Source organism: Haliaeetus albicilla, chromosome 4, assembly GCF_947461875.1.
Source record: "Haliaeetus albicilla chromosome 4, bHalAlb1.1, whole genome shotgun sequence".
In the NCBI taxonomy this organism is placed as follows: domain Eukaryota; kingdom Metazoa; phylum Chordata; class Aves; order Accipitriformes; family Accipitridae; genus Haliaeetus; species Haliaeetus albicilla.
The window spans coordinates 14,263,377-14,288,593 of record NC_091486.1 but is presented as its reverse complement, the minus strand read 5'-3'; the positions used below and the strand labels follow the sequence as shown (position 1 = coordinate 14,288,593).

At 48.4% G+C, this 25,217-nt stretch overlaps 1 protein-coding gene across 4 annotated transcripts in view; it reads left to right on the top strand.

Annotated features, from left to right (window-relative positions):
* GLI2 (GLI family zinc finger 2) overlaps positions 1–24,855 on the top strand; it is a 200,367-nt gene extending 175,512 nt beyond the window's left edge. For all 4 annotated transcript variants that reach the window (XM_069781021.1, XM_069781019.1, XM_069781020.1 and 1 more), the window contains 6 exons: positions 2,601–2,732; positions 6,327–6,476; positions 10,170–10,334; positions 14,811–15,092; positions 18,237–18,573; positions 19,601–24,855. In XM_069781021.1, coding sequence (XP_069637122.1) covers positions 2,601–2,732; positions 6,327–6,476; positions 10,170–10,334; positions 14,811–15,092; positions 18,237–18,573; positions 19,601–21,960 — 3,426 coding nt within the window. In that variant the 3' untranslated portion in view covers positions 21,961–24,855. The remainder of the gene's footprint in view (positions 1–2,600; positions 2,733–6,326; positions 6,477–10,169; positions 10,335–14,810; positions 15,093–18,236; positions 18,574–19,600) is intronic.
* Positions 24,856–25,217: the final 362 nt, after the last annotated feature.

Genomic DNA, 25,217 nt, shown 5'->3' with positions numbered 1-25,217 from the left:
CTGAAAAACCAATCTGGCCACCACCTGGCCTAATAAGGCCACGTGTTTATTTCTTGCAGCAAATGAAAAAAGATTTGAAAGCCATCACCTGTTTTCTCAAAGTATCTGTAGCAGAGGAACTGTGGGACAGACAGCTGCTTGCTCAATGGCTATCATCCTCCGGTCTCTGCTCCAAGGTGAAGAGGCGTGCACCCAGTCGCAGGCAGTGCTTGGATAGCATCAGCCTGGCTTACCCCTGCAGTCCTGCCCCGGAGTTTCGTCCACTGGTCTTATGTGAAATAAGCACTGAAAGAAGTGGGGGAGTAGTTTAAAGCAGTGCAAGAAGGTTTGATTAGAATAGCTAGGTGAAATTAAGAGAAGCAAAACGCACGCTGGTCGTCTAGTAGTTCCTAATGAGGAGATCTGTGAAGTAATACCCCAAGGGAAATGTAGGTTTCACATCTCACAGCATTTCAGTATTGACTGGGAAATTAGTGGAAAGTACCTTGTAAGAGACAGCCCATTCTTGGCAAGGAGGACAGGTTAAAAGACTAAATGTAGCGGGTGTCTCCTCTTCAGTTGGTCTAAGCAACAGCAACTTGTTAAATTTGGGGATTCCTGTTCTGCAGGAGACTGTGCTGAAAAGTTGAGTTACAGTCAGTTAATTATTGACTGATACATTTTTTTGCAGAGTATGAAGCTCATCCATCCCAAAAAAAGCATGCATGTGTGTGTTTTGTTTTGGAAATGCTGTTCTGGAAACGCCTCATGTGAGTTGTGGTTTGGGTGTTTAAAATCCTTGGCCAGACAGTGTCTCCCACGATGGTTTGTGCTATAAAAAACACAATCCAGACAAGATTTGTGGGGCACAGTGGAGCACTAGGCATGAGGGACCTGAGTTACTGTACCCTTACGATACCACAATAGCTCCAGTAGAGATTCAGATTAACATTGAACTAGCCAGAAATGAAACAAGTCAATCCTTTTCAACAATTTAAAATGGTTTCAATTCCATTTTTTCCAACAGAAATTATAAAAATTTTGGCAAAATAAGATTTTTAGTAGAAAATTTCACTTTTCCAGAGACCACAGTGTGCACGGAGAGAAATGTTTCAACAAGAATAATGTTCACAGCTCAACCAAATAGGAATTGCAGGAAAAAGAAGCTGCTGTTTGAACTTTCTCAGATTATTGCTCTGGGCTCTGATATAGTTTGAATCTCCAGTAGTCTTTCCGTAAATTACTACAGTTTCCTGTCCCAAGAGCCACCTTACAATATTTTTTTTTTAAATTAAGGGCTAATTAAAACAAATCTCTTCCTCTCCATATCTAAATTTTTGAACTGAAAAGTCACAGCTGGCATGTATGTCATGAGCTAGTTAATGAAAATTGTTGAACTTTCATATAGTACATCGCACTTTGCAAGTCATATAATGCCGTTAAGTCATTAATCATTGCAGCCCCTCAGTAGGCATTGGGAAGATGTTGGTGGGGAAGGAGATGGCAGCTAGATAGGTCCATTTGGGCAGGTCAGAGGCAGTTTGAGATGGGTCTGGCTGTGTCTACACACTTATGGGGCCAACTGGAGCACCAGATCATGAGGAACAGTGTCTCATGTGGTCAGTCACCCCAGACGCTCCTGTCTAAAGCTGCCCTGGAGGCGGGATGCTCTGCACTGGGCAGTAGTAGTAATTGGGAGGAAAGGGAATGAAGGGGGTCAAAACCTGCAGGGTTCTGTATTGTTAAATTCCCAAGCCAATATTGGCTGCTGATTGCCCTGTCTGTAGTGCAAGTGTCTGACGCACGCAGAGCCAACAGTTGTCCTTACCTCTAAATTGTACTAATTATGTTGTATGTTACACTATTGAGTAGGTGCCGATGTTTTAATCCTCATAGCAGCCATAACAAAAATCTTCTGTGCTTCATTTAGCACTGAGGAGCTGGCTAGACAGAGAAGTTAAGGAGAGAGCTCACAGCGTGCCCAGCATTAAAGTAACTCATTTATGAGTCTGGAGCCCCTAGAGCTCTGCTCTGCAACCCACTCATCACCGGGTCTTGCTCAATCTTCCCAAATTTTTCTATCTCAGAGGAGTGCTTTGAGGGCTTACCACTCTTTCCTTGTGGAGTATCCTGCAGGCATAAATCTTTGGGTAAGGGTTAGGTATAATTTTCTCATCTCTTGAAAGACGCAGAAAACAGGACCCCCCCCCCCCCCCAACCCATGTCAGGTGAGTGTGGTAATCACTAGCCTCTGACTGCTCTGTGGTTTCTTCATGCTCTCCACTCCCCCCAGATCAGAACTTTTTCTCCAGCAAAGAACACAACTGAAGGTCAAAAGCCAGCCTTTTCCTTTCTCCAGCCTTTCCCGGGACTGCCCACAACCTGGCTGGAGCCAGGCATTGCTGTGACCATGGCTTCGAGGTGTTTTGTGTCTTGTGATTAACTCTGATCCATTTTGACCAAAACTCTGTAACTCATTATTTCACAGTAATCAAGGATGTTATGTTGCCGCAATGAGCATGGGTTTGTGATCAGTTGATACCTGCCCTGTAATCTATGAGTGACGGAGGAATTCAGATGAAAGAAGTTCACCTTATACAATGTACCGTTGTGTGTTGCAGGAGCATCTGACAGACCTGAAAGAAGATCTAGATAAGGATGAATGTAAACAGGAGCCTGAGGTTATTTATGAGACGAACTGTCACTGGGAAGGGTGCACAAAGGAATATGACACTCAAGAGCAGCTCGTCCATGTGAGTAATGGTTGGGAGGAAACCCCAGCGATAAATTTGGGTTTCTGTGCACTTGTCCTCATTTTTTATTACTAGCTGCTGTACAGCTAGAGCTCACTCTGGGAGCTACTAAAGGTGCAAATCAGAGATACGGTGTGTAAACACTGCCAAAGCAGGTCGCTGCTCCCCAAGGAGTTCAGCTGCAAGAAGCTTCTCATAGATTATTTGATGTTGCTCTCTTCTCAGCTGCTGAGGCTGCAGTTTTGATCTCCCTTGTGCACAACCCAATGACAGAAGGCTCTGTGCAGAGGACCTGAGCAGAAAATGGGGAAGGGGGCTGAGCCCTTCCCTCTTTGCTGGCTGTATTTGCTGAGCCTCCCCACGCACCTACACCAGCTATGGGATCACCCATAATGTCCCCAGTCCTTGTCCAGGCCGTGAAAGCCTTTAATGCTGCTGCGACATGAGCTGTGGTGCCATATCACTTAGAGGCTGTTGACCTGCTCAGCATATCCCTCCCACAGAAACAGAGTGCTGCCAGAGTTTGGAGACATGCTCCACTGTCTCCATCAGGGCCCGAAATACAGGAAGCGAATTGATTTTTTAAAAATTGGGAAATAGGGCTTCCATAATCACAGCGATGTCCCCAAACCAATGTCAAAACTGCTCTCTGAAGCTTCCCCAAACCAAGTCACTAGTCAGATTTTCAGTTCTAATTAATTCCAAGAGCCTTTCATGTGCTTTGCTTCACCTGGGAATCCACCTTTTGGTTTCCTTTGGCTTCTTGGGTCAACAAATCCCTCAAACTCAGAGTGAGTGCCTGTGAAATCAGACATGATCTGTGTCTGAGGCCCATCCTGCCCCAAGCCCAGCACCCTCCCAGGCCTCACTTTGGGTCTGTGGTGCGAGCCCCATTTGTTTGAAGCCAGCCCAGAGCTGCTGGGACTTCACCAGCCCCAGCAACCCTCCTGCTTGCAGCAAAATGTTGGATTGAGCAAATTTTGTGACAGGACCCTCTGTCTTATCCTTTCCCTTCAGCCTTTTGCTGCTTGCCTCAGCCGGGCTCCGAGCCTGCCAGGGGCCACCCTTGTGCGACTCACATGTAGCCCTCTTCCTGAGGGCTCATGTCTACTCTCACCCTTTTTTATATCTTCATTTTAGTCATCTTTAGGCACCACCAAGTAGGCATTAGTCTCCATTTCCCCAGGCTCCGCACGCAAACATTATCTTAGCCCAGAGGGACCACACTCTAAATGATAATTTGGGGCATGTGCTCTTCTTCCATCTAAGGCTAGGACCTGCCCACCTCTGCCAGAAGTCACTGGTTCAGTGCAACAAGTCCTTGAGTAGAGACAGATTTGGAAATAGTTTTCAGGGCCAATTGAGTGATAAGGTTTTAATGGGTTGCACATTGCATGCCACGGGGCGTTGCTTTTGTGGGGTTAAACCACAGCAGCCCTGTCAGATGGGCTGGGCTCACATTTGTCCAGCAGTATTTGTGCGTTTCCTTCTCAGATGTAAGAAAAACTCTTTAACTCTGCCCAGAGCAAAGTGCAGGGCAGATCCAGGCAGCTCAGCACAATTTATTTCCAGAGAAAACCCAAAGAAAAATATTTGATGGAATGTCCAAGATTTTCCTAAATTTGGAATGTTATAAAAATGGAGGCTTCTGTACTACGATTACTAGCAACATGGGGTTGTGGATTTGGGATGCCTAAAATACACATGCAAATGAAATACAGATGTTGTGGGCCAACTTCTGAGAAGGTGGCATCCCACCATGCACGGAAAAACTCTAGTTTGTGTGCAGAGCAAAGTACCTGGGCGTGCAGTATCCGTTCTCCATACACAGTGGGCAATGTACTTGTGGGAGAAGTGCGTGTCAACGGTGAGCAGCAGGAGTGAGGACATAGTTTTGCAAGCACCACTGCTGCTCCCAGCCTCGAAGGTCACACTCAATTTGAGAGAAGCCCAAGCAAAGCCTCCAGCCAGGTGGGGTTTTGATGGGACTATGGAGCCATAGCTGAAGTGTGGTGAGTTGTGCAACTGCTCCTCCACCGTGTGATGGGAAGCAGATGTTGCCCAGACAGTGAGTTAATAAGCCTAAAGGGGGTTATAGTCCCCCTCCCATAAACCTATCTTCCTCTGGCCCAAGCAAGACCGAAAGGGCAAGCCTGTGCACTCCCCCACTCCTAGCACTGCCGTGTGTAGTCTTGGTTGCAAGTCAGACTCCCACACAAACAGAGCCAGGAGACATATCTTCCCAGTCTGGTTTGGATGTGGTTTAGCGTGTCCATGGGTCTCCTGGGGGGTTCACCAGATTTCCACCATCTGAGGCTAAAATCTCACTCTGATGCCATGTTATAAAACCAGAACTGTAAGCTGCTGAGCTCCAAACCCATATGAAACCTCTCCCAAACTCAGCCGCCCCCAACCCTCCCAGCATGCAGCTTTGGGTCTCGGTGTTTACCCGCGGTGCCCAAGGGATGAGCTGAGGACCATGCACCTCCTCTTGCCCTTGGGTAGACCTGGTGCCCCAAGCAGCAGGTCCCTGTCCCCAGGATTGGGCCACGGCACACAGAATGCTGGGGCTGGATTCAGCTAGGACTGTGAAGGTCAGTGATTCTGTCTTAATGCATTTTTGTGTCCTCGTGCTGCCTCACCACCCCAAGAAAGTCTCAGCCAGAGCCGCAACATGCGTGCCTGGCCTTGGACAAGGGGACGAAGGCGGGGGCTGGATAAAAATCTCAGCACAAAAAAAACAAAACCCAAACCCAAAGTGGTTTATTTTAGGATTTCCTGTCAGTGAATGTCTGCTGAAAAACACAGGAGCGAGGACAGGCATTATTTTTGGCAGTGAGACCCCATTCAGAGAGACAAGGCCGCCGCGGGAACAGCGCTGCCGATGGGCTGGTCTCTGGCTCTGTTTATTTTCGGCAGGGCTTCATCTGCCCTGGGCTGGGAAAAAGCAACCCTCATCTTCCTCCCAGGGTGGACAAAGGCACCGTTCTGGGTCTGGCTTTTCAACACCCCGGCACAGGATTTCACGGACCCGAGTAATTAGCAGTAATTGAGGCCACCGAGCTTTCCTTGGCGCATAGCTCGCAGATGCTGTCATTTCCTGCCAGCCGCCAGCACTGGACAGCAGGTGGATGTCTTAGGGCCAGTGTACGGGCTGGCGCGCAAGTAGGCTTAGAATCATAGAATCATGGAAACGTCGAGGTTGGAAAAGACCTTTAAGATCATCGAGTCCAACCGAGGCTTGTCTCCTCCTCTCCCCCAACCTCCAGCAGCACCCCAGGAAAGGGTCACAGCTGCGTAAATGCAGCACAGGAGGGTTCAGCAGAGACAAGTGGGCTTATTGCAAACCTCCAGTTTATAGCTGCTTTGGACCCAGCACCCGGTGTGCTGGGTGCTGTGCACTTTCTCCCGCAGGACACACCAGACCACAGAGCTGGGTCCCGTGTCCCTGGTGTTATCTGTGCACCTGGGACCCAGGTGCAGTGCCTGACCGCAAGCACTGGGGAGGGAACGGCTGGCTTTCGGAGCACCACACGTGCTTCGCTGGCATCAGCTTTTCCAGGAGTGACCTGCTTCTCCCTTCTCTCCTACCAGCACATCAACAACGATCACATCCATGGGGAGAAGAAGGAATTTGTCTGCCGCTGGCAGGACTGCACACGGGAGCAGAAGCCCTTCAAGGCTCAATACATGTTGGTGGTGCACATGCGAAGGCACACTGGAGAGAAGCCACACAAGTGCACGGTGAGCATGGTGCATCTCAGCTTGGCAAGTGGGACTGGACTTTGGTGGTCACAAAAATGCATGTGCAGACACAGGCCTATGGCTTCAAGCAGGGCTCTCCCAGGGTACCTGCTGGCACCCAGCTCTGGGCCAGTCCAGCTCTGTGTCCAGGTTATAGCTACTTGCAGGTGACAGCCTGGGGACAGGGCAAGTGGTCAAGGAGGGTGTTCAAGGTGTTAGTGGGCAAAACTACATTTCCTTGGGGAAAATGGGTTCAGCTCTACCACAGAGAGCCAGAGTGACTCAGGACAAGTCACTTAAGGTAGAGAACCAAGCAATTTAGTTGCTTACATCCAAGAAGGAAATCCAGTAACCCCACACTGGGGAACCACGTAACCCTGGTCGTGTGTAACTCAGCATCATCCAGTACTGCTGCTGGGACTGGAATTTTCCCTCACTCACGTACCTGAGTGTGCAGACAAGCCTCCTTCCAGCCTGGGGAGCTGGGCCAACATCTCCTGCCTCTGCTCTCTTAATCCAGAGGTGAGGTCAACCCCTGGGTGCTTAAACCCCAAGAGGAGCTCAGTCCCTGGACCTTCTGCATGCAAGCAGCACTGTGCCTAGTGTTAAACACTGCCTGAGGAAGAGCATGGGCTGCTATTTTGTATCTCAGCCCTGTGGGGTACAGGCTCCTCTAGCACATGGGAGAGCTAGGCTCACCTCCTCCTCAACCTCGAGATATTAAAGCCTATATCTGCCCTCACACATGGAGTCTCCCAACGCACCACTGACTGATGGGCAGACAAGGATGCCTGATAGGGGGCATGAGAGAAGCGAGCTGTGTAGTTTAGTGGCTGTGGCCAACTGGTAGGAGAGGAGAGGTGTTCACCATCTCTTTCCACATATGCTTCAGCCCTTTTTCCTCCTGAAGGTCCATCCCTGTCTTTTGATATCTTCTGCTCCCTGCCTTCTCCTCCTGGCAGTTTTTCCTACCTCCTCCGCTGTCAGCATTATGCTGTTCCTCTCCCCAGAGTCTCGGAGATGAGTCTCGCTTTCTGCTTGGCAGATGTCTGAGCCCTCCTCCCATATCTTCCTTCTCTTAGTCACTTCCAGCCCTGCTCCCTCCCTGGCTCTGCCCCAGCTCCTGCTTACAAATATTAGGATATGTATGATTTGCTTGCTGCATGACTCCTTTATCAATCTTCCAGCCCTGTGTTCATTTAATTTAGAGCATAAGCTCCCCGGGGCACAGGGCCATGTCCTTTGTTTTAATCTTCTAAAGCACTTTGCCCAGTTCTAGTGCTTTACCAATCTTCCTTAAAAGTATCAAGGAATATTGATCGTCGGTGTGCTACAAAGTGAGCAGTGAGGGAAAGTCTAGACCTGCCCTTGCAGGTAGAGGTACTCAGAAGACAAAAAGCAGCAGGGACTGCATCCTCTTCAGCGCTGTAATGGAGCAGGAAAAAGCACCATTGCACAATCCTGCCTCTTTCAAGCCTCGTTTGTGTCGCACTGGAGCAATAGCAAGGCTGGGTGTGTTTGAGTCTCAAGTCATCCTCTGCCTCCTGGAGAAATGCAGTTTCTCCATGTTGCAATATGTCACAGCGACTATCCCCAAGCTGGAGTACCACTGGTTTCCAATTGCCTGGGATACATGGCAGTTCTGCAGCCCTTCTGTGGCAGAGCATTCCTTGTCCAAGCCTGGCAGTGATTTTTCAAAGCACCATTTGTTTCAGACAAGAAGTTTGTGGTGTACATAAAGCTACAGATGAGCCTAATTGCAGCCTGGGATTTGGTCAAGGATTATTTCAACAGATGACAGCCAGAACTCCCACTGACATAATCAAATCCACGCATAAGAGTGGGAACAACTGCTTTGAACATGCACAGGCTGCTTTGCTGAGGAGCTCTTATTTGAAAATGTGGCCTTAGTACTTTTGCTCTTAATAACTGCATTTTTGTGTCAGTATCCAGCAAAACCAGAATGGACACATGAGTTGCCTCGTGCTGAGTTCCCTTTGTTTTCCAGCAAGTGGAATGATGTATTTCAGTGACTGTAAGCAACTTGAGTTGAAAAGGACTCTTTGCACAGGGCAGGAGAAAAAAGGGATATACTGTGCTACCTCAAAGCTGTGGCATGTTCTGTGGGCCACATGGGCTAATGAAAGTTGTCTGAGGCGGGGGAACTGGATCTATCCCACCTCAACAAAGCCGTGGAAGGAATCAGCTCTTGCAGGATGCTGCTACTGTCCTTGAGGAGATCTGGATATCTCAAGAGACCAGAGCAAGTTTGCCTTATGTCCACCATGCCTATGCTAGACCTTAAAGGGAAGCTTAAGTAACCCTACTTCTTTTCCAGCATAACAAAGTTATATGGGATCAACCTGTGCCTAGGTGCTTCACGGGTTTCGTGGGCTGCATGTTTGCCTCACTCCTTAGCAGTGCAGGTGAGTCCTATGCCTGCGGAGCACAAGGAGACAGGTACCGTTGCTATTGCATACAGCTGCCTTTGGCCTCTGCCCAAAAGGGGCAGATCTCTGGACACGTAGGGCCATTCAGCTGCCCACAGGGAAATCAGATACTGAGCTGTGGCATGACCTATCCTGCTATGACACTGGTTTCTTCACTGGCCAAGATTCAAACATAGCAATGTGAAATGCTGTCACATCTGGGCTGAACTTGTAGACACGTTTGAGTGATCTGACTAAAATATAGCACTCTGTGGCTTGCATACATTACAACAGGAGGGGCCGCTTATTGAAACTTAAAGTCAGTTTTAAGGTCCTTGCATAGGAAGTGCAGCACGGGCTTTTCAATGCTCCCAGCTGAACAGCGAGTGCAGCATGTAGCTAGAATTTGGAAGGGAGCCTCGCATTTCTTAAAACCTCTTCCAGTGTTTGTAAGTTCCCACTTGTTTCGTCAAAGAGCATTTAAGACGGCCTCCCTGGTTGGAGGTGAAATGCTCCAATGCTGCAGTCAGGGCAGGTGCAGGGAGAAGCCTCCAGCCCAGGCAGAGTGGAGGGTGGCAGGACCCGAAGCCCCACCATCTCTCCCAAGCTGCTCCTTCTCGTTGTGTGGGCAGCTGGTTTCCTTCCAGGAGGAAGGTTCCTGGCCTGTTTTGTCATCCAAAAATCCATCTGTCTTCAAGATTGAGAGTCTTGTTTTTTAAACTCGTAATGTCAGACAGCCTGACCACAGCATCCTCTGAGAGTAGACCCAAGCTGCAATTTGGGAAACTTCAAAGCTTGCTAGATTTCTGCTTGTGTGTTAGAGAATGGTCTGGGCTTTCCAGCACTGGTGCTAGTGAAGTTGCAAGGCTGGCCAAACTGTCAAGAAGCCGTCAGTTCTCTGGGTGGGAAGGAGAGGGCCTCTGTTTCTGAGTGTGTTAGCTGCAGAGAGATGGCAGGAGGGGCTAAGAGAGCCCTGGGAGGAGCGGAGGGGTGTTCAATCCTGCTGGAAAAAAGAGTCTCTTGTTGAAATGTCAGGTGGGTACCCAACAAGGAGCAGCACCTTAAATATGACTCACTGCTGAAACTCTCAGCCTGCCTAGCGAAGCAAATTCTCCCAACAAAGTGGATGTTGTTCCCTAAAACACAAGCCCTTTAAAGGGAAGAAAAAAAGAAAGAATGAGAAACAGATGAGAAGGGCTTAGGCAGGGGGAAAATCAAATTTTTCTGGTTAATTAATCACTCCTCTTGTGTTTTTTTATTTTAGTTTGAGGGTTGCTCCAAAGCTTATTCCCGCTTGGAGAACTTAAAGACACACCTGAGGTCTCACACTGGAGAAAAACCCTATGTCTGTGAACACGAAGGCTGCAATAAAGCTTTTTCCAATGCCTCGGACAGAGCCAAGCACCAGAACAGGACGCATTCCAATGAGGTAAGCCTGGGCTCACAGCAGCTCAATGGAGGGATTTTTTTTTTTTCATTTCGCTGACAATAAACATACACTTTACATGCTGGACTCATGTAAAAAGAAACCTACTGTAATGAGAGGTTTTTCTTATTTTTAATGGGATTTATTTTGCTGGAGAGCCAGACCACATTAGCTTTATATTTATGAAAGCCATGTTTGAAATCATAAACAGATGTTAAAGTATGCAAACTTTTTAATCAGCTTTGGAAATTAAAGCAAGCATTTTCCAAATTTATAATTTTTAATAGCACAAATAGGATTGTACAGTTGTGCATGTGGTGTTTAATATTACTGTGGAGCAGACTTGCAGTAGTATAACAGCTACCCTGGATCCTGACGCTCTGGAAATAATACTCCCTCCATCGTTTGATGTACAATGATAAAGCACAATGCAATGCTTTGTTAACCTTGGCTAATTAAGACCCACTATTAGTAGTTGGGGAGCAGAGGAAATTGCCTTTATTGTAACGCATGTGATGGTCTGTTGCAATCAACCACGGCCGACGATTGAAATTTATATTACCACTAATTAGCTGACAGGGGAAGAAAAAACAACACTCCAAAGTTCTAATAGTGTTTGCAGCCATGAAGAATTCAGTCTGTAGCCTAATTTGCAACAGTTAAATATAGACTATTGGAGAATGGAACACAATTGCCACGGATGACAGCTTTTTAAAGCGATGCTGTGTCTACAAAGGGCTTGTTGGGAGTATTTGTATCTCTGGCATAATATCAGTCAGTGATAACCAAAGCTCTGCAGGTTTCAGAGATTCTGTTGGAGTCAGAATAAGGACTCAAAGTCTAGGATGCCCTTCCATGCTGTGTGATGCTGAGATGGACCCAATGAATGACCTGGATCCCTGTGTTATTTGAATTGGTTTGGGTATGAACCCAAACGTCAGGATTCTCCTTCACCAGTGAGCCACTTCCCCAGCAGGACACAGGTTAAAATTAACCCATACCCGCACTGGCACTGGGTAGTTTGGGGTTGGTTTAAGGCTACACCAACCCTGAGGCCAGGAGGGACCAACAAGACATGCAACCTCTCATCTGCTCAGCAACCTGTATTCCCAGTACCTGGTGTTTGACTAAGACATAATTTTCTCTCTGCTAAAGCTTCTTCCCCTGAAAGGCAGGCAGTCATGATTTAATCTCACATTTCAGGTATTAGAAATGGCTTGTTTCTGAGCCCCAGATGCTTTCTCTGCCTTCCTCCAGTGCTGGATCCAATGTCCCTTTCATTGTTGCTATTTCCACCTCACAACACTACAGTGTTAAGTCACTTTCCATCTTCTTATAAGCTAAATAAGTCAATCAAGCCACTGAAGATTCTCATTACTGCAGCATTTTTTCCTGTCCTTAATCAGTTTTGCACCTCTCTTCCATCCCTAAGGATTCTCATGTGGATGGATCAAGACTGCTGGTACAACTTTTAGTGCTGAATACAGACTCAGTCTGCCCAGTTTGTGCACACTGAAGCAGTATGTGAGCTACTTTTTGCCCATAGATCAGTTGAGGTCTGATCCCTAGAGCTTTTCCAGGATTCTTCCTAGGCAGGCCAGAGTTTCCCTTCTGTTGGGCCAGCTTGTGTCCCATGTTCCTACATGTGGAATTTTGGCCTTGTCTGTATTATTAAATGTCATTTCTTTGATGGGTTCATTTTCCCAATTGATCCAGATCAGGAGCTGCACTGGATGTGGGATGACTCCTCACTTTGTCTGAGCAGAGCTTAGACACACTTGAAGGTCTGTTTGTTTGGGTTCCCACTGTGCAAGAACGTGAGGCTGTAGGGCAGGAGCATCCAACTCCTTGTCTATGGTGGACCCCGATCTAATATGCTGACACTTGGCACAGGCTGCATCCAACAACACAAATTAAAGACTCAGATAACAGATAGGGATTTTACCCTGTGCTGTTGCTTCCCCTGGAGGATGCCAAAGCCTTCTCAGGTGCAGAAACAGAACAGCCACTAGTAGAGGATTTGTACCAGACCAGCTGAGCCTTATCATGGGAACTACACTGCACTGCATGATCTTACATTTTGCGATCACGCTCGCTCCTGAACTGCTGTTCAACCCTCCTTGATGCAACATAGGCGTGCCCTAAGAATTGTGGGAGATCTGTAGGCTACTTATAATGGCTCTCTGAGCCATATATTTGACACCCTCTTTTTGAGGAACATATAACATGATCCTTTGCAACAGATGACATTCCTCATGGCAAAGCTCATTGCATCGGGCAGCAGGCCCAGGTGACGGTCCTGCAGCCAGCTGTGGCCATGACCAGTGGGTTAGCAAACTGCACTGAGACCTTGGCTCAGAAAACCACATGGATGCAAAGCAGGAGTCTGTGGCCGTGAATATCTCCCATTACCCATTGGTAACTCTGTTGTGGTTCCTAGCTACCTACTAAATATTTTCCTCTGCTTGCAGTGTTTACTTGGGATACACCACAGTTTCAGAGTTAAGTCATCCATGTCTCCTCTAAGGGGGAAGTTCCAGGTTCCCTGTATTTGCCTCCGTCATTGTGTGACAGGATGTAGTGTATGGTTCAAACATGCCAAAGTTCAAGGCTGGGCATATATTAGCACACTGGCTTTTTTTTTGATTGTTGAAGTGTCACATACACTATTTCATTTTAAACTTTCAGTGACTATTTGAATCCCTTCAGGGGATCCCAGTTACTCCTGGGAAAAGAGCTTTCATCCCATGACCACTCTCCAGTGCATACACAAAAAAGTGGCATGAGTTCATGACCAGCCAAAGGCTTGGAGTGACATTTTCTCCAATTCAAGCTAAACAAGGGTAAAATGCAGAAATACAGTTCTGCTGAGTGCCTGGGGACTTCTTTAGTTCTCCCACCCTAAGGAGTATCATGCTGTATGTGTATGGGAGTAGGAGGGAGGCGTCTGAGATATCTAAATTGTTGACTTCACTAGGCCATACACTGCTTTAGATGTCAGAATCTGAATAACCCAGGGGATTATACGAAGGCATGCCAACAAAACAGCAGTTGTGCCTAGTTCAGTTGCAGGAGGTATGGCCTGATGAAGAGGATGGTTGCACCCCATTAGGCAGAGTGTCTGCTGTCCAAGCAACAGTGATCATGTTACCCTAATTACTGGAGTCTGAAAAATCAGAACTATTGGGCCTAAAGGATCTTTATAAAAAATCCTTGAACTGTTTTATGTAGGGTTTTTTAGCATGTGTGGTGGGGGTTCTGTTCTTTAGAATAGGTTTTAATAGCAGCAATAATATTTCTATAATGCCTCATCCAAAATGTTGCATGAGATTAATAAACAAGCTATTCGACTTTTTGTGCTTTGGTTTACCCAGATTTAAAATATATTAAATATTTACCTCAGTGGGGTGTTATGAGGATTTAGTTTGTTCAAGTGATGTGCCAAGATCAGTCAGGAAGCATGCTTTTGAATAAAAAACAGACTTTCAATGTTTTTCATGTGATGATGCTGGCTTTCTGCAAAGAATATATACTCCTTTGTATTTTTGCACTTAAGCTTCTGGACGAAATTACAAAACAGATTAAAAAAAAAGAATAGGAATGGTCATTTTGGGCAGCCTTCAAACAACATCTATCTGGTTTTTTTCATGGATCTGTCCTAGTGCATTGGCAGCAAAATACTTAGAGTAGCTGTGAGGTTGAAAGCGGAACTTGTGATGAATTCAGAGCTTCGAGTGCAGCAGCACCAGCTCAAACAACTGCAGCGCTAATACACTTTGGAATTGGAAACTTAATAAAAAAAAAAAAAGTTAAAAGAAGAAAAGTATCTGTTTTCTGACTTCTGTTTTCAGAAGCATGGCTTCAGCCTTGTTTTGCTGTGGCAATCAATGATTCATGAATTCGGGACTAGAGTGCTATCGTCTGAAAAAAACATTGCATGCCTGTGGTTTGTTTTGCACAATAACAGATTTCAAGGTGACAGGTGCTGGAGTGGTATGATAGATTGAGTAGAGTGAATCCAGTTGGGCTTGGTTTCACTGGAATTCTATCAGCCAGAAGGTCTCAGACATATTCTCAGTGTAGACCCCACCTTAGCAGAGAGAATGTGTTATGGCCAGTCCCCTACATCACCTCCCTCCCATCCATAATCAGGAAACATTCCTGTGGCCACCCGAGCAAATACATACATGGAAAAGTAATATTAGGAAAGTATTTCATGAATTCTTAGCTGCCTTTTAATCCAGAAACTGAAAACAAGGAGTTTAGCCAACATCAAATGACTGGCCAGGTCTGTGTGGATCAGCAGCAGCCCATATATCACATCTTAGAGATCTCAGTCTTACAGAATCCTGAGGAGCAGATGCTCCACATTTTGCTGCTGCCAGCCGCTATGCTCATTGTATTTTCTTGGCCCATGCGCTGTACCTGGAATATTTGGCCTTGTTCTAAATATAACCCAAGATTTGCTTGTATTGACAGAAACCCTACGTCTGTAAAATCCCTGGCTGCACAAAGCGGTACACGGACCCTAGCTCCCTCAGGAAACACGTCAAGACCGTGCACGGGCCCGATGCCCACGTCACGAAGAAGCAGCGCAATGATGTTCACCCGAGGCCACCTCCACTCAAGGAAAATGGGGACAATGAGGCAAGCGCCAAGCAGAGCAGCAAGGTTTCAGAGGACAGCCCCGAGGCCAACAGCACCACGAGGAGCATGGAGGATTGCTTACAAGTCAAAACGATAAAAACAGAGAATTCTGTGGTAAGAGCAGTTGCTCTTGGCAGAAATGACGCGGCCCCTAATTTCTTGGATGCAATGGGGGCGTGAAGCATTTGCATGCCATTTACCTCTCCGGGCAGTTGCCCTTCACCTGCCAACACCCTAGAATTCAAGTCCAGAGATGAAATTGCAGGTCAGGGCACAGTCCAGTAAATTTTACACCTTCCTACCCAGCATCACAAATTCCGACCCTCGCAGTCATGGGGGCCACGTGATGCCCAGTGTTGAGCTTGGCCTCCCTGTGCTGTGAAAGTGGGTAAAACTCAGAGTGTTGTGGTCAAATGAGCTTTACCTACCTCACCAATTTAAATTGAGCAACAACCACGGGGCACAGATTGATGAACACTTCTTGAAGCAGAAGTCCTGGCTTAAGCAGTCCCTTTTCTCCTCCCTGCACCCTGAAATGTTTTTCTTTCCAAGCTGCTGCTGCACAGCAGTTTTGCTGGCACAACTCTGTTGTGGGGTGTCTGATGAAGCCAGTGGGGATAAAAGTAGCTGCTTTACTTTTGTTGGGTATCTTAAAGCAAGTTCAATTCCTTGGTCCTGTCCACCATACACAGAAGCACAGAATCGCTAGGGTTGGCAGGCACCTCTTGAGATCATCTAGTCTAACCTCCCTGCTCAAGCAAGGTCAGCTAGAGCAGATCACTCAGGAGTACAGGAGCTCAATACACAACTCCCAGCTGCCACAGAAAATTGTAGTGGGATGATGGGCCAGGGGAGTAAAACCAGGAATAAACATAGGAGCAATGCTGTGGCCCACAGAGTATGGGCTTGCAGTCAACCGTGATCATGTTTTACAGCCCCTTGAGTAGCCACCAGCTGAAGCAAAGACAGTTTATCAGCCTTCTGGCCATTGCAGCAGCTCCACAGTAGGCAGTGGTGTGGTTTATAGTGCTAACGAGCTGTGTGTGGTGGTGGTTCCAAACACGTTCAAGCCTCTTCCACCCCACGCAGGGAGCCCACTTGCTCCTCAGCACACCACTGCTGGTGGAGGAGATGCATCATTGCAACACATGGGTCACACTTTTGCATTTTGATATTTTTCTTCACCTTTGTACCCAAAGCTTTGGTCTGCTGCACCAGCTCAGAGTGGAGCAGGGTACAGGCTGGATACAGCAGAAAAGACCTTCACCTGCAAAAGAGAGTGTTCACATAGTCCCCAGAATTCTCACTAGAGCTGAAAGGACTTTGAACTCCAAAATATATATTTTCTTGATTTGAATCCAGGTTAAAAGACTGTTATCCCTGTGAAACAACATGGCCTGGAGCTGCAAAGATTTTCTAAAGAAGGTTAAGGGATGTGTTGTTGGACAAATTACTAATGAGCAGCATGTTTTGGTTAGGAAGGAATTGAGTATTTTCACATCCAAAGTGTCTCTAATTGACAAAAGGAACAGTTTTACTGAGATGAGGCTCTGTATTGGGTTACAAAAACTGAGTGTGAGAACCACTGGACATAATGACCTCTCTCCAATACTCTTCCTCCATGTGTTTTTTGAGTTTTTTTTCCTATGAAAACATGGACACAATCACGGCTCCCCACCCCGTTTCTCCTGAAGGTGTGGGGTTGTTTTCCTAGGGCTCTGCTCTCCCAGGGCAGCAGCCAAGCCATCTCACTGGCAGTAGGGCCATGGGTCGGATGTTCCTCTCCGCTCTTCCCGTCCAGCACTGCGTACTTCACTCACGCACATCTAACGGGCACATCTGACCTGGCAGGCCCATGTCCAACTCCTGTTTGCTAGTTAAAGTCAGGGTGGTGGGAGGGATGAGATGTTTCACTGGTTCCCATCATTCCGAGGCCCCTTGTTTCGGCCCATCTTTGGCTCTCATCCCAAATCCGTGGAGACGGGTGGGAAGTGTCTCCTAGGGGTTTTTATCTGGGCTCCCAAAGAGGGAAGGCAGAGAAGACGGGGTACAGGAGAGGGGGAGATGTTGGCAATTTACGTTGTATTCTGCACTCCCCTCTTCCTCCTTTTACTAACATGGTCCTTTCTGTTGATGCTGTCTTTGTCCTAACAACCTGTTCTTTATTCCCACTTACCCTTCCTTACTCTACCTTCCTAAGGACAGTCGGTACTAAGGTGAGCAAAGAAATCCTTTGTATTAAAATAGCTGTATAAAGCATGGTCTCCTGCAGACCTCCTGTCTCCAGTTAACCCCCACGGGGTGGAGGCAGAGGCATGTGGAGTGATGGGGAGGGACAGGGGATATTTGCTTGAGTGCAGAAAGGGGGAGGACATAGTGCCAGAGGATTCCCTTTGCCACCTTTCTCCCAGCATCACAACTTGCCATTAAATCCTGGGATTGCAATCTCTGTCATCCTGATTGAAGGGCAATGAGGCTATCAGAGCCAGTCAGCCCTGCCCAAGAGGGCTGCTATGGAGCAAAGTAAAACACTGCATCCCCCTCCACCCCCACATTCACCTGGGGCAAAGTACGTTGCCTTTTCAGCACTCCCATTTTTTGCTGGAGCATGGGTCTCGAGCAGCAAAGCCGGGCATCCTGTCTGGTAGCAGCAACAGCTACCTCAGAGCAAGTTCAGACCATTTAGCGTCTGCTGCAAATAAACTACTCAATGTGAAATGCAATTCCTAATGTAAATAAAATAAATATTTATGGTGCTTATCTACCTTATCTGCAAGTGGGAGTTTGCAAACAGTGAACCAGGTTTTTATCTGGCTGGAAGTTTGTCAGCTAACCTAATTATATGTTAGGGTATTTTAAAGACAGAAATACGTCGTGTCTGAAATACTTAGGCCTTGATCCTATGTTAGATAAGCCAGTGCTTGCTGCAATATACCTTGCACAACCAGGTAACGTGCTGCTTTTCTTTGAGAAGCATCTGTTCTTAATCTTTTGGAGGAAGAACATTTGGTTTCTCTCCATCTCCTGTTGAACCCACCTTAGTTTTTTCCAGCTGTGGGGTGCTGCCGTGCCCTCCTCCCCCAGGGAAGGTGCCCCTGCCCTCTGGTAGAGCTGAGATGCTTCAGCGGGGAAGGGTGAGAAGAGAGGGGAGAGCTGGGGATAGGGCAGACATGTGGAGCCTGATGGGGATGTTGGGCTCCTGGTTTCTTTCCATCCGTGTTTCCTCCTGCTCATCTCCTCCTCTTTTCCTTCCCCAAGATGTGTCAGTCCAGTCCTGGTGGCCAGTCATCATGCAGCAGTGAGCCGTCACCCCTTGGCAGCACCAACAACAATGACAGTGGAGTAGAAATGAACATGCACAGCGGGGGAAGTCTGGGAGATCTGACGGCGTTGGATGACAACGCTCCTGTTGTGGACTCAACGGTCTCATCTGGTAATTCGACAGTCAGCCTGCAGCTAAGGAAACACATGACGACGATGCAACGACTTGAACAGCTCAAGAAAGAGAAGCTCAAGACAGTTAAGGATTCCTGCTCATGGGTGAGCCCAGCTCCACAAGCCAGAAACACCAAGCTGCCTCCCATCTCAGGAAATGGTAAGCCCTGGGCCTGGGCCGTCTCCTGTAGGAACCCTCCAGAGTTTGACTCTGGTTTCATAACCAAGAGTCTGCCCTGGAGGGGGATCATTTCTTATTGCCTCTGAGTCAGCCCTTGCGGGATAGAGATGTCAGGTAAAATGGAGAGCTTGGGTGTAAACACAGCTGTCTGGTGATGTGCAACAGAAACCCAGATGCTCAGTGCTACAGAGCTATGAAGGGAGGCAGAGGTGTTGGTGTCCTTGTATCTGGGCTTGCCCAAGGACCCAGCCGCAGCTGTCCTCACTGTCCCGGTGGCAACTGCAAGACTGCTTGGGTTTGTTCCAGCAGTAACAGTTCCCTAACGGCTAATGTGCCTCTTGGAAGACTGCAGGAGGACAGCAGCAATCCAGACAAGCCCTCCATCCCTGATCTTGCTCTGACAGGCCTTCTGTCACTTCGGGAGGTCCTGGCTATTACCTACAGCTTCATCTGCTAGTTTCCCGCTGGCTGGGGATTCCTGATAAAGGCTTCTTTATGATCCTTTCAGTGCTTCTCCAACTCTGCTAAGAAGTGCCAAGGCATAGGGCCTGGGTTGTACTAAACCTCAGGGCTTAGTATATTGGAGCTTCTTGGTTTACTCTGGGAAGAGCCCTTGAGTGTCAACTTTTGAGCTCTCAGCCTCCTATCCCTGACTGCTGTGCATCTGTCCCAGTGAGTAGCTGTGGTTGTAGCTATGTGCTGTTCCCGTGGCACTGTTCACACCAGTCCTACTTTTTTCCTAAGAGAAGCCCATGTGGAGGCATTTCCTCAGCAGCTGAGTATCAGCGGGGTACACATTGCAAAGACTCTGCAGCCCTCTTGTTCTCTGTGCATGGACACAGAGCTGGAGATGAAGCTTTGAATTCACTGGTAGCAAATGAAATTCAGTATCATTCCTGTAAAATATTGGGGGTGGCTTTGTGTCTGTATTCTGGCACCAAGAACACTACCAAGTGGAATTTCTCAGCTGACTAAATCTTTTGCTTCCCTGCAACCTTTCTTTCAGGCTCTATTCTAGAAAATAGTGGTGGTTCTTCTGCTACGCTGCCTAATCCCAGAATAATGGAGCTGTCTGTCAATGAGGTTACGATGCTGAACCAACTAAGCGAGCGCCGTGATAGTACAACAAGCACCATCAGCTCTGCCTACACCGTCAGCCGCAGATCATCAGGGATCTCCCCATACTTCTCCAGCCGCCGTTCCAGCGAGGCTTCGCAGCTCGGGCACCGCCCCAATAACACGAGCTCTGCCGACTCCTACGACCCGATTTCGACAGACGCCTCCCGTCGGTCGAGCGAGGCGAGCCAGTGCAGCGGGATGCCGGGTCTGCTGAACCTCACACCAGCTCAGCACTACAGGCTGAAAGCCAAGTACGCTGCTGCCACGGGGGGCCCTCCTCCAACTCCTCTGCCGAACATGGAGAGGATGACCCTGAAGAACAGGATCTCACTTATGGACGGACCAGACCCCACCTTGCCCTCCATCCGCCTCCCTCCAGGCCCCAGGCGTTGCAGCGATGGTAACACCTACGGCTACCAGTCAGCTGCAGCGTTCCCCCACGAGGTGCCGGGCAACTGCACAAGACGGGCAAGCGACCCGGTGAGGAGACCTGCCGGAGACCCCCAGGCCCTCCCGCGAGTTCACCGCTTCAACAGCACCAACAGCATGAACCCCTTCCATCCTTCACACCCCATGGACAGGAGGAATTTCGGCCTCCAGAGCTACGGGCGCTCGGATGGGAGCCTCCCCCGGCACACCTACTCACCCCGGCCGCTGAGCATCAGCGAAAACATTGCCATGGAAGCCATGTCCGGGGAGGCGGAGGCACCCGTCGGAGACGACGATATTATGCTGCCAGATGACGTGGTGCAGTACATCAAATCCCAGAGCAACGGGACGGCGGCCGAGAGCACTTCCATGGGGTACAGCAATGAGATGCAGGGCTTCCAGGGAAGCGGGAAGCTGCAGCCTCCAGCCTTGCCTGGCCAGCGCAGGATGGCGGTGGCCGAGGCAAGCATGAGCCACTTGGGACCCATGATGCCAGAGTGTCCCATGAGCTTCGATGCCTCCTCAGACATGAATAAAAATAACATGCCTGTCCAGTGGAACGAGGTCAGCTCGGGGACGGTCGATATCATGTCCAATCAGTCGAAGCAGCAGTTTTCACAAGGGAACTTAGCGGTGGTCCAGCAGAAGCAGAACTTTGGTCAGTACCAGAACTACAACCAGCAGCAGATGCAGCTGCCGGAGAACAGTATGAACATAACACAGCAGAGCTTTATGCAAAGAAATGTGAGCATGGATGGGCAGAGGCTAAACTGTATGCAGCTGCGGCAGCAGCCGATGAGCCTAGGCCCCGGTATGAACCCCGATCTGGGCTTGCACGCAGGGTATAACCAGCCTCATCAGATGCTGAGCCCCAGTGCAGTCAGCGGCAACCCAAATCAGATCTCTCCTTCTTGTAGCAGCATGGCAGCAAAGTCTGGACCCCACCTTCACCCTCAGCAAATGGACATGGCGACCGACCCTTCTTTAATGGTCAGCAGCAACAGCGAGCGCACGATGCTGGGCCAGGTGATGCACGAACCGAGTCAGCAGAACTACTCATCTCAGCCGACCCGCCTGAACTTCCCCATGGCTCAGGAGGCCTTTCATCAGCCCATCATGACCAGCTCCAACCAGCCCAGCTTTGAGCCTCAGCAGAGCATGATGGGTTCAGCCGCGCAGGCGTATCCGCCCGCCATGGTCCAGCCTCGTCCTCCGCCCGAGCCAAGCCCGGCCAGCCGACCCCGAGGCCTCCGCACCGTCCAGCAGCTGGGCTACATGAGAACTCCCCACCCTACCAACACCATCAGCCCAGGCCAGGAGGCGGCGGAGGCCATGCATAAAAGAACCAGTGACGTGTTGCCGGCACCGGCCCAGCAGTGCGTGGACGGCACGAGGGAAAACAATTTGATGTACTATTACGGTCAAATCCACATGTACGAGCAGAACAGCAGCTTCGATAATCACGCGGACTGCCGGGTCAGACAACAACAGTGCGCGCTGAACAGCAAGCCGGCCGCTCTGCCTTCCCCGGGCGCGAACCAGGTGTCCAGCACGGTGGACTCGCAAGGCCTTGAGCCGCCCCAGATAGATTTTGATGCCATCATGGACGATGGGGACCATTCGAGCCTGATGTCGGGAACTCTGAGCCCCAGCATCCTGCAGAACCTCTCCCAGAACTCCTCTCGCCTGACAACTCCACGAAACTCTCTGACACTGCCCACCATACCCGCGGGAATAAGCAATATGGCAATAGGCGATATGAGCTCCATGCTAACTACGCTGGCGGAAGAGAGTAAATTTCTAAACATGATGTCATAACAGTAAAGCACAAGGCCTTAGTGCTATCCAAGGGGCTCTGCGTGAAGCAGTTTTATGAATGTGCTTTTCAAAAATAATCTGTTTCAATAGAGTAGATTTTTTTTTATAAGTATTAAATACATTAAAGGGATTCAAAATGAAAATTTTAAAAAGTCTCTGTACAGAATTATGTAAACTATATCCAGGCAGTTTAGCACCGCAATGGTGCACCTCTAGTATTATTTTTTGGCTTGGTTTCCCAGAGCACTGAACAGTATCCCCACCAAGCTAGGAGACAGCATGAGCGTGGTTAGAGATGAAACCCTCCCTCCCTGGCAGCCCTGTAAATAGCACTCCCCATCATTTTCCGTTAGTTACATCTGCAAAAAATTCCATTTTCAACCTGCCCCAGAACAAAATGGGAGGATGCGGTTTTGATCAGAATAAAAGCCATACTATGTATTCTGCTCTGATGACACTAGGGTTTAGTTACGTCTCCAAACAAGCCCTCTGCCAGCAGTATTGTTTTATACCGTAAATACCTTTATACCTTGCAAAGAGCGTTGATTCCAAACAGCTTCTCAGCAAAGTGCCTTACCATGCTTTCGTGTTAAGTAGCCAAGGCCTCTCTTCCTTTAAAAATCAAATATAGTGTATTGCCAGAAGCGTATATAAAATGTACATTTATAAAAACATAGTGGTGTTTCTGAGAAAACATTGGAAAGACACATTGATGAGACACATAAAAGGTGAATGCACACTTTGATCAGATGTGTTTACAACGTGGTTTATATCATGTGCAGAGTGGAGCAGAGGCCTGGGAACAGCAATCACTGGGAAATAATCCCCCGTGGCAGGAAGGCTTTCGGTGTGCAGACTGACACACGTGCATAACTTTGTGCCCTCTGAGCGCAGTGACTTTCTGCAGGGGCTCCGCATGCATCTTTAATGTCAGATCTCTGAAACGTGCATTACCATATCCCTGTGCAGCTTTGCAATGGCTTCGCTTTCTGTTGGGTTTTCCATGCTGAGGTGCTCGCATACAAAAGTGACGGTGATGGAGAGCGTTCTGTGATCATCGCAGCCCAGCCTGCACTGTGGCGGGGTTGTGGGAGCTGGTTTATCTGGCCAGGGTTCTCTGTGTAATATACTCCATGCAGGGCTCTGCCTGGGCTCCATGCACACAACAGGCGTGTGGCTGCACTGATGCGAGGCCAAGCATGAGCTAATACAGCCTGCCCTGCAAGCAGGCTTTGTTGGCATGCACCCAGTGCTACATTAACGTGTCCCACAGCTTTGGTCAGCATGAAAAGAGCTGCTGTATCCAAAAAATATACCATGGACAACGCGGGGTGTTAGTTTGGCTAGTGCTTTGTGCTACAGTACATAGCTACTCTTTGTACCCAGCCTGGTTCAATTCAGCACTGCACCTGCGGTCTATAGCGTAGGCAAACATCTGGATAGTCTCAAAACAGGTATTTGAGTCAAAATAGTAGCTCGGTCAGTGAGAATCTCTTGGAAACATCCTTGAGGAAGAGATGGGAGGAACAGGGCCGCCCAAAGCCAAATCCTCCACCAAAATACAAGTGCTGGTAATAATGATCAGCTGTTTCCAGGCTGGTCCCACCTGGCAGTGAAGTCAATCTCAGTTGCATTATTTATTTTTGCTGTCGTTAGACAAAAAGGGTAGGTGCGTGTACCTGGGCAGGAGGCCTTGCTTTAACTTCTGACTGCGTTGGACAAGGACAACTCTCTTCCTGCTCTCGTAGCATCAGATACTTTGTACCCCGTATGTTGAAGGGCAGGGGACAAGTGTGACATCCCCCCCAGGTTCTCACAGTTTGACCGGACAAGCATCCGCAGAAGCTTCACTCTCTCCTTCTCGTCTCCCCTCTCCCCCTCATATCAATGTGATGTTCTCACTTGCATCTGACTCCATCCCCTGCGTGAGTCAGGGACAGCTCTATAAAGGTGCTTTCTGGTGTCCTTTCTGCTTTCCTTTTGCACAAACTGATGTCAGGCTCACTCTTCCCGGCATGACCAGGGGCTGGCATGAAAATGCCACGTGTTACCTCCAGGCAAATTTTGCGATATCAGATACGCCGGCAGCCCTGCTTGGCAGTGGTGGGTTGGGACAGCGCTGCTGCCAGGTAGCCCTGGGTATGGCTGGTGCAGGAAGGTGCTGCTCAGCATCCAGCCATCTCACCCGTCCTCATCCTACATGCAGAGGGTGCGCACAGAACGCTCTCACCCCCACCCTTCACCCCTGGAGGTCCCCTGACTCCTGCTGATGTCCAGGGTGCATGAGGACAGGAAAGCAAAGCAAGGTGCCTGGCTGTTTATTTGTGTCTACCACGAAAATTGTGTTTAAAGGGATTGTTTTATAGTCCGCTGTATATATTCTTCTGCAGTTACTGACCTTGCCCTTGCCTTTGCATTTATGAAAAGAGGGCAGTACGTATTTTAGGACATTGTATGTTGTCCTGGACGCTTGGAGTACAACTGGGCATCCCTTGTGCTGAGATGGATCGGGCTTTCGTGTGTCCTTCAACTGCTAATCTGATTTTTTTCAACAGCTGCGTAGGGCAACAATGGCTACTGAGTCCCTCTTCGCAGATATCTCATTAGCAAAAGATCAAATACAAAAGCAAAACCAAATCTCCAATGACTTGAGATTTCTCAGACTTTCCAGTGGTGGTCTTCCTTCATTTACTGAAAAAGTATTATAATAACCATTCCAGCACTGTATATATTATGTATAGAAGACATCATTACTAAAAGTACTGTAGGTGAATTGTTCTGTCAAATTTATATCTTAAGAACATTTTTAGCTGTTTTCTACATCATAAGAACGGAAGTAACATGCTGAACCTGTATATAAACCTTTTGTACATTAAAAAGTAATTTTTTTCATAATTCCTTGTGCCTGTCGTTATTGCTTTTTATTGGTAATGGTGGTTGGTCTTGATCTGTCGCTGCCACACCAACACAGTCGGCTGGACTCTGGTTCTGCTTAGGAACAGCTGGTGAGGAGCTGGATGGGGCTGGTGTGTGAGTCACTGCACGGATGTGCAATGGTCTTGCCTTGAAGAGCCTCCAGCCAACAATGGGATGGAGGTGGCAGAAAGAGAGGCAGCAAAGCCGGGGTGCTGCTGCAAGCACAGCCATGCTGCCCAGGTGTCCTTCACTGGCCTCTTGGCAGAGGTGATTTGAAGGAGGATGGCAGTGCAGCAGGGACAGCACAGGAGAAGGGCTCAAAGCACGGGCTGCAGGAATTT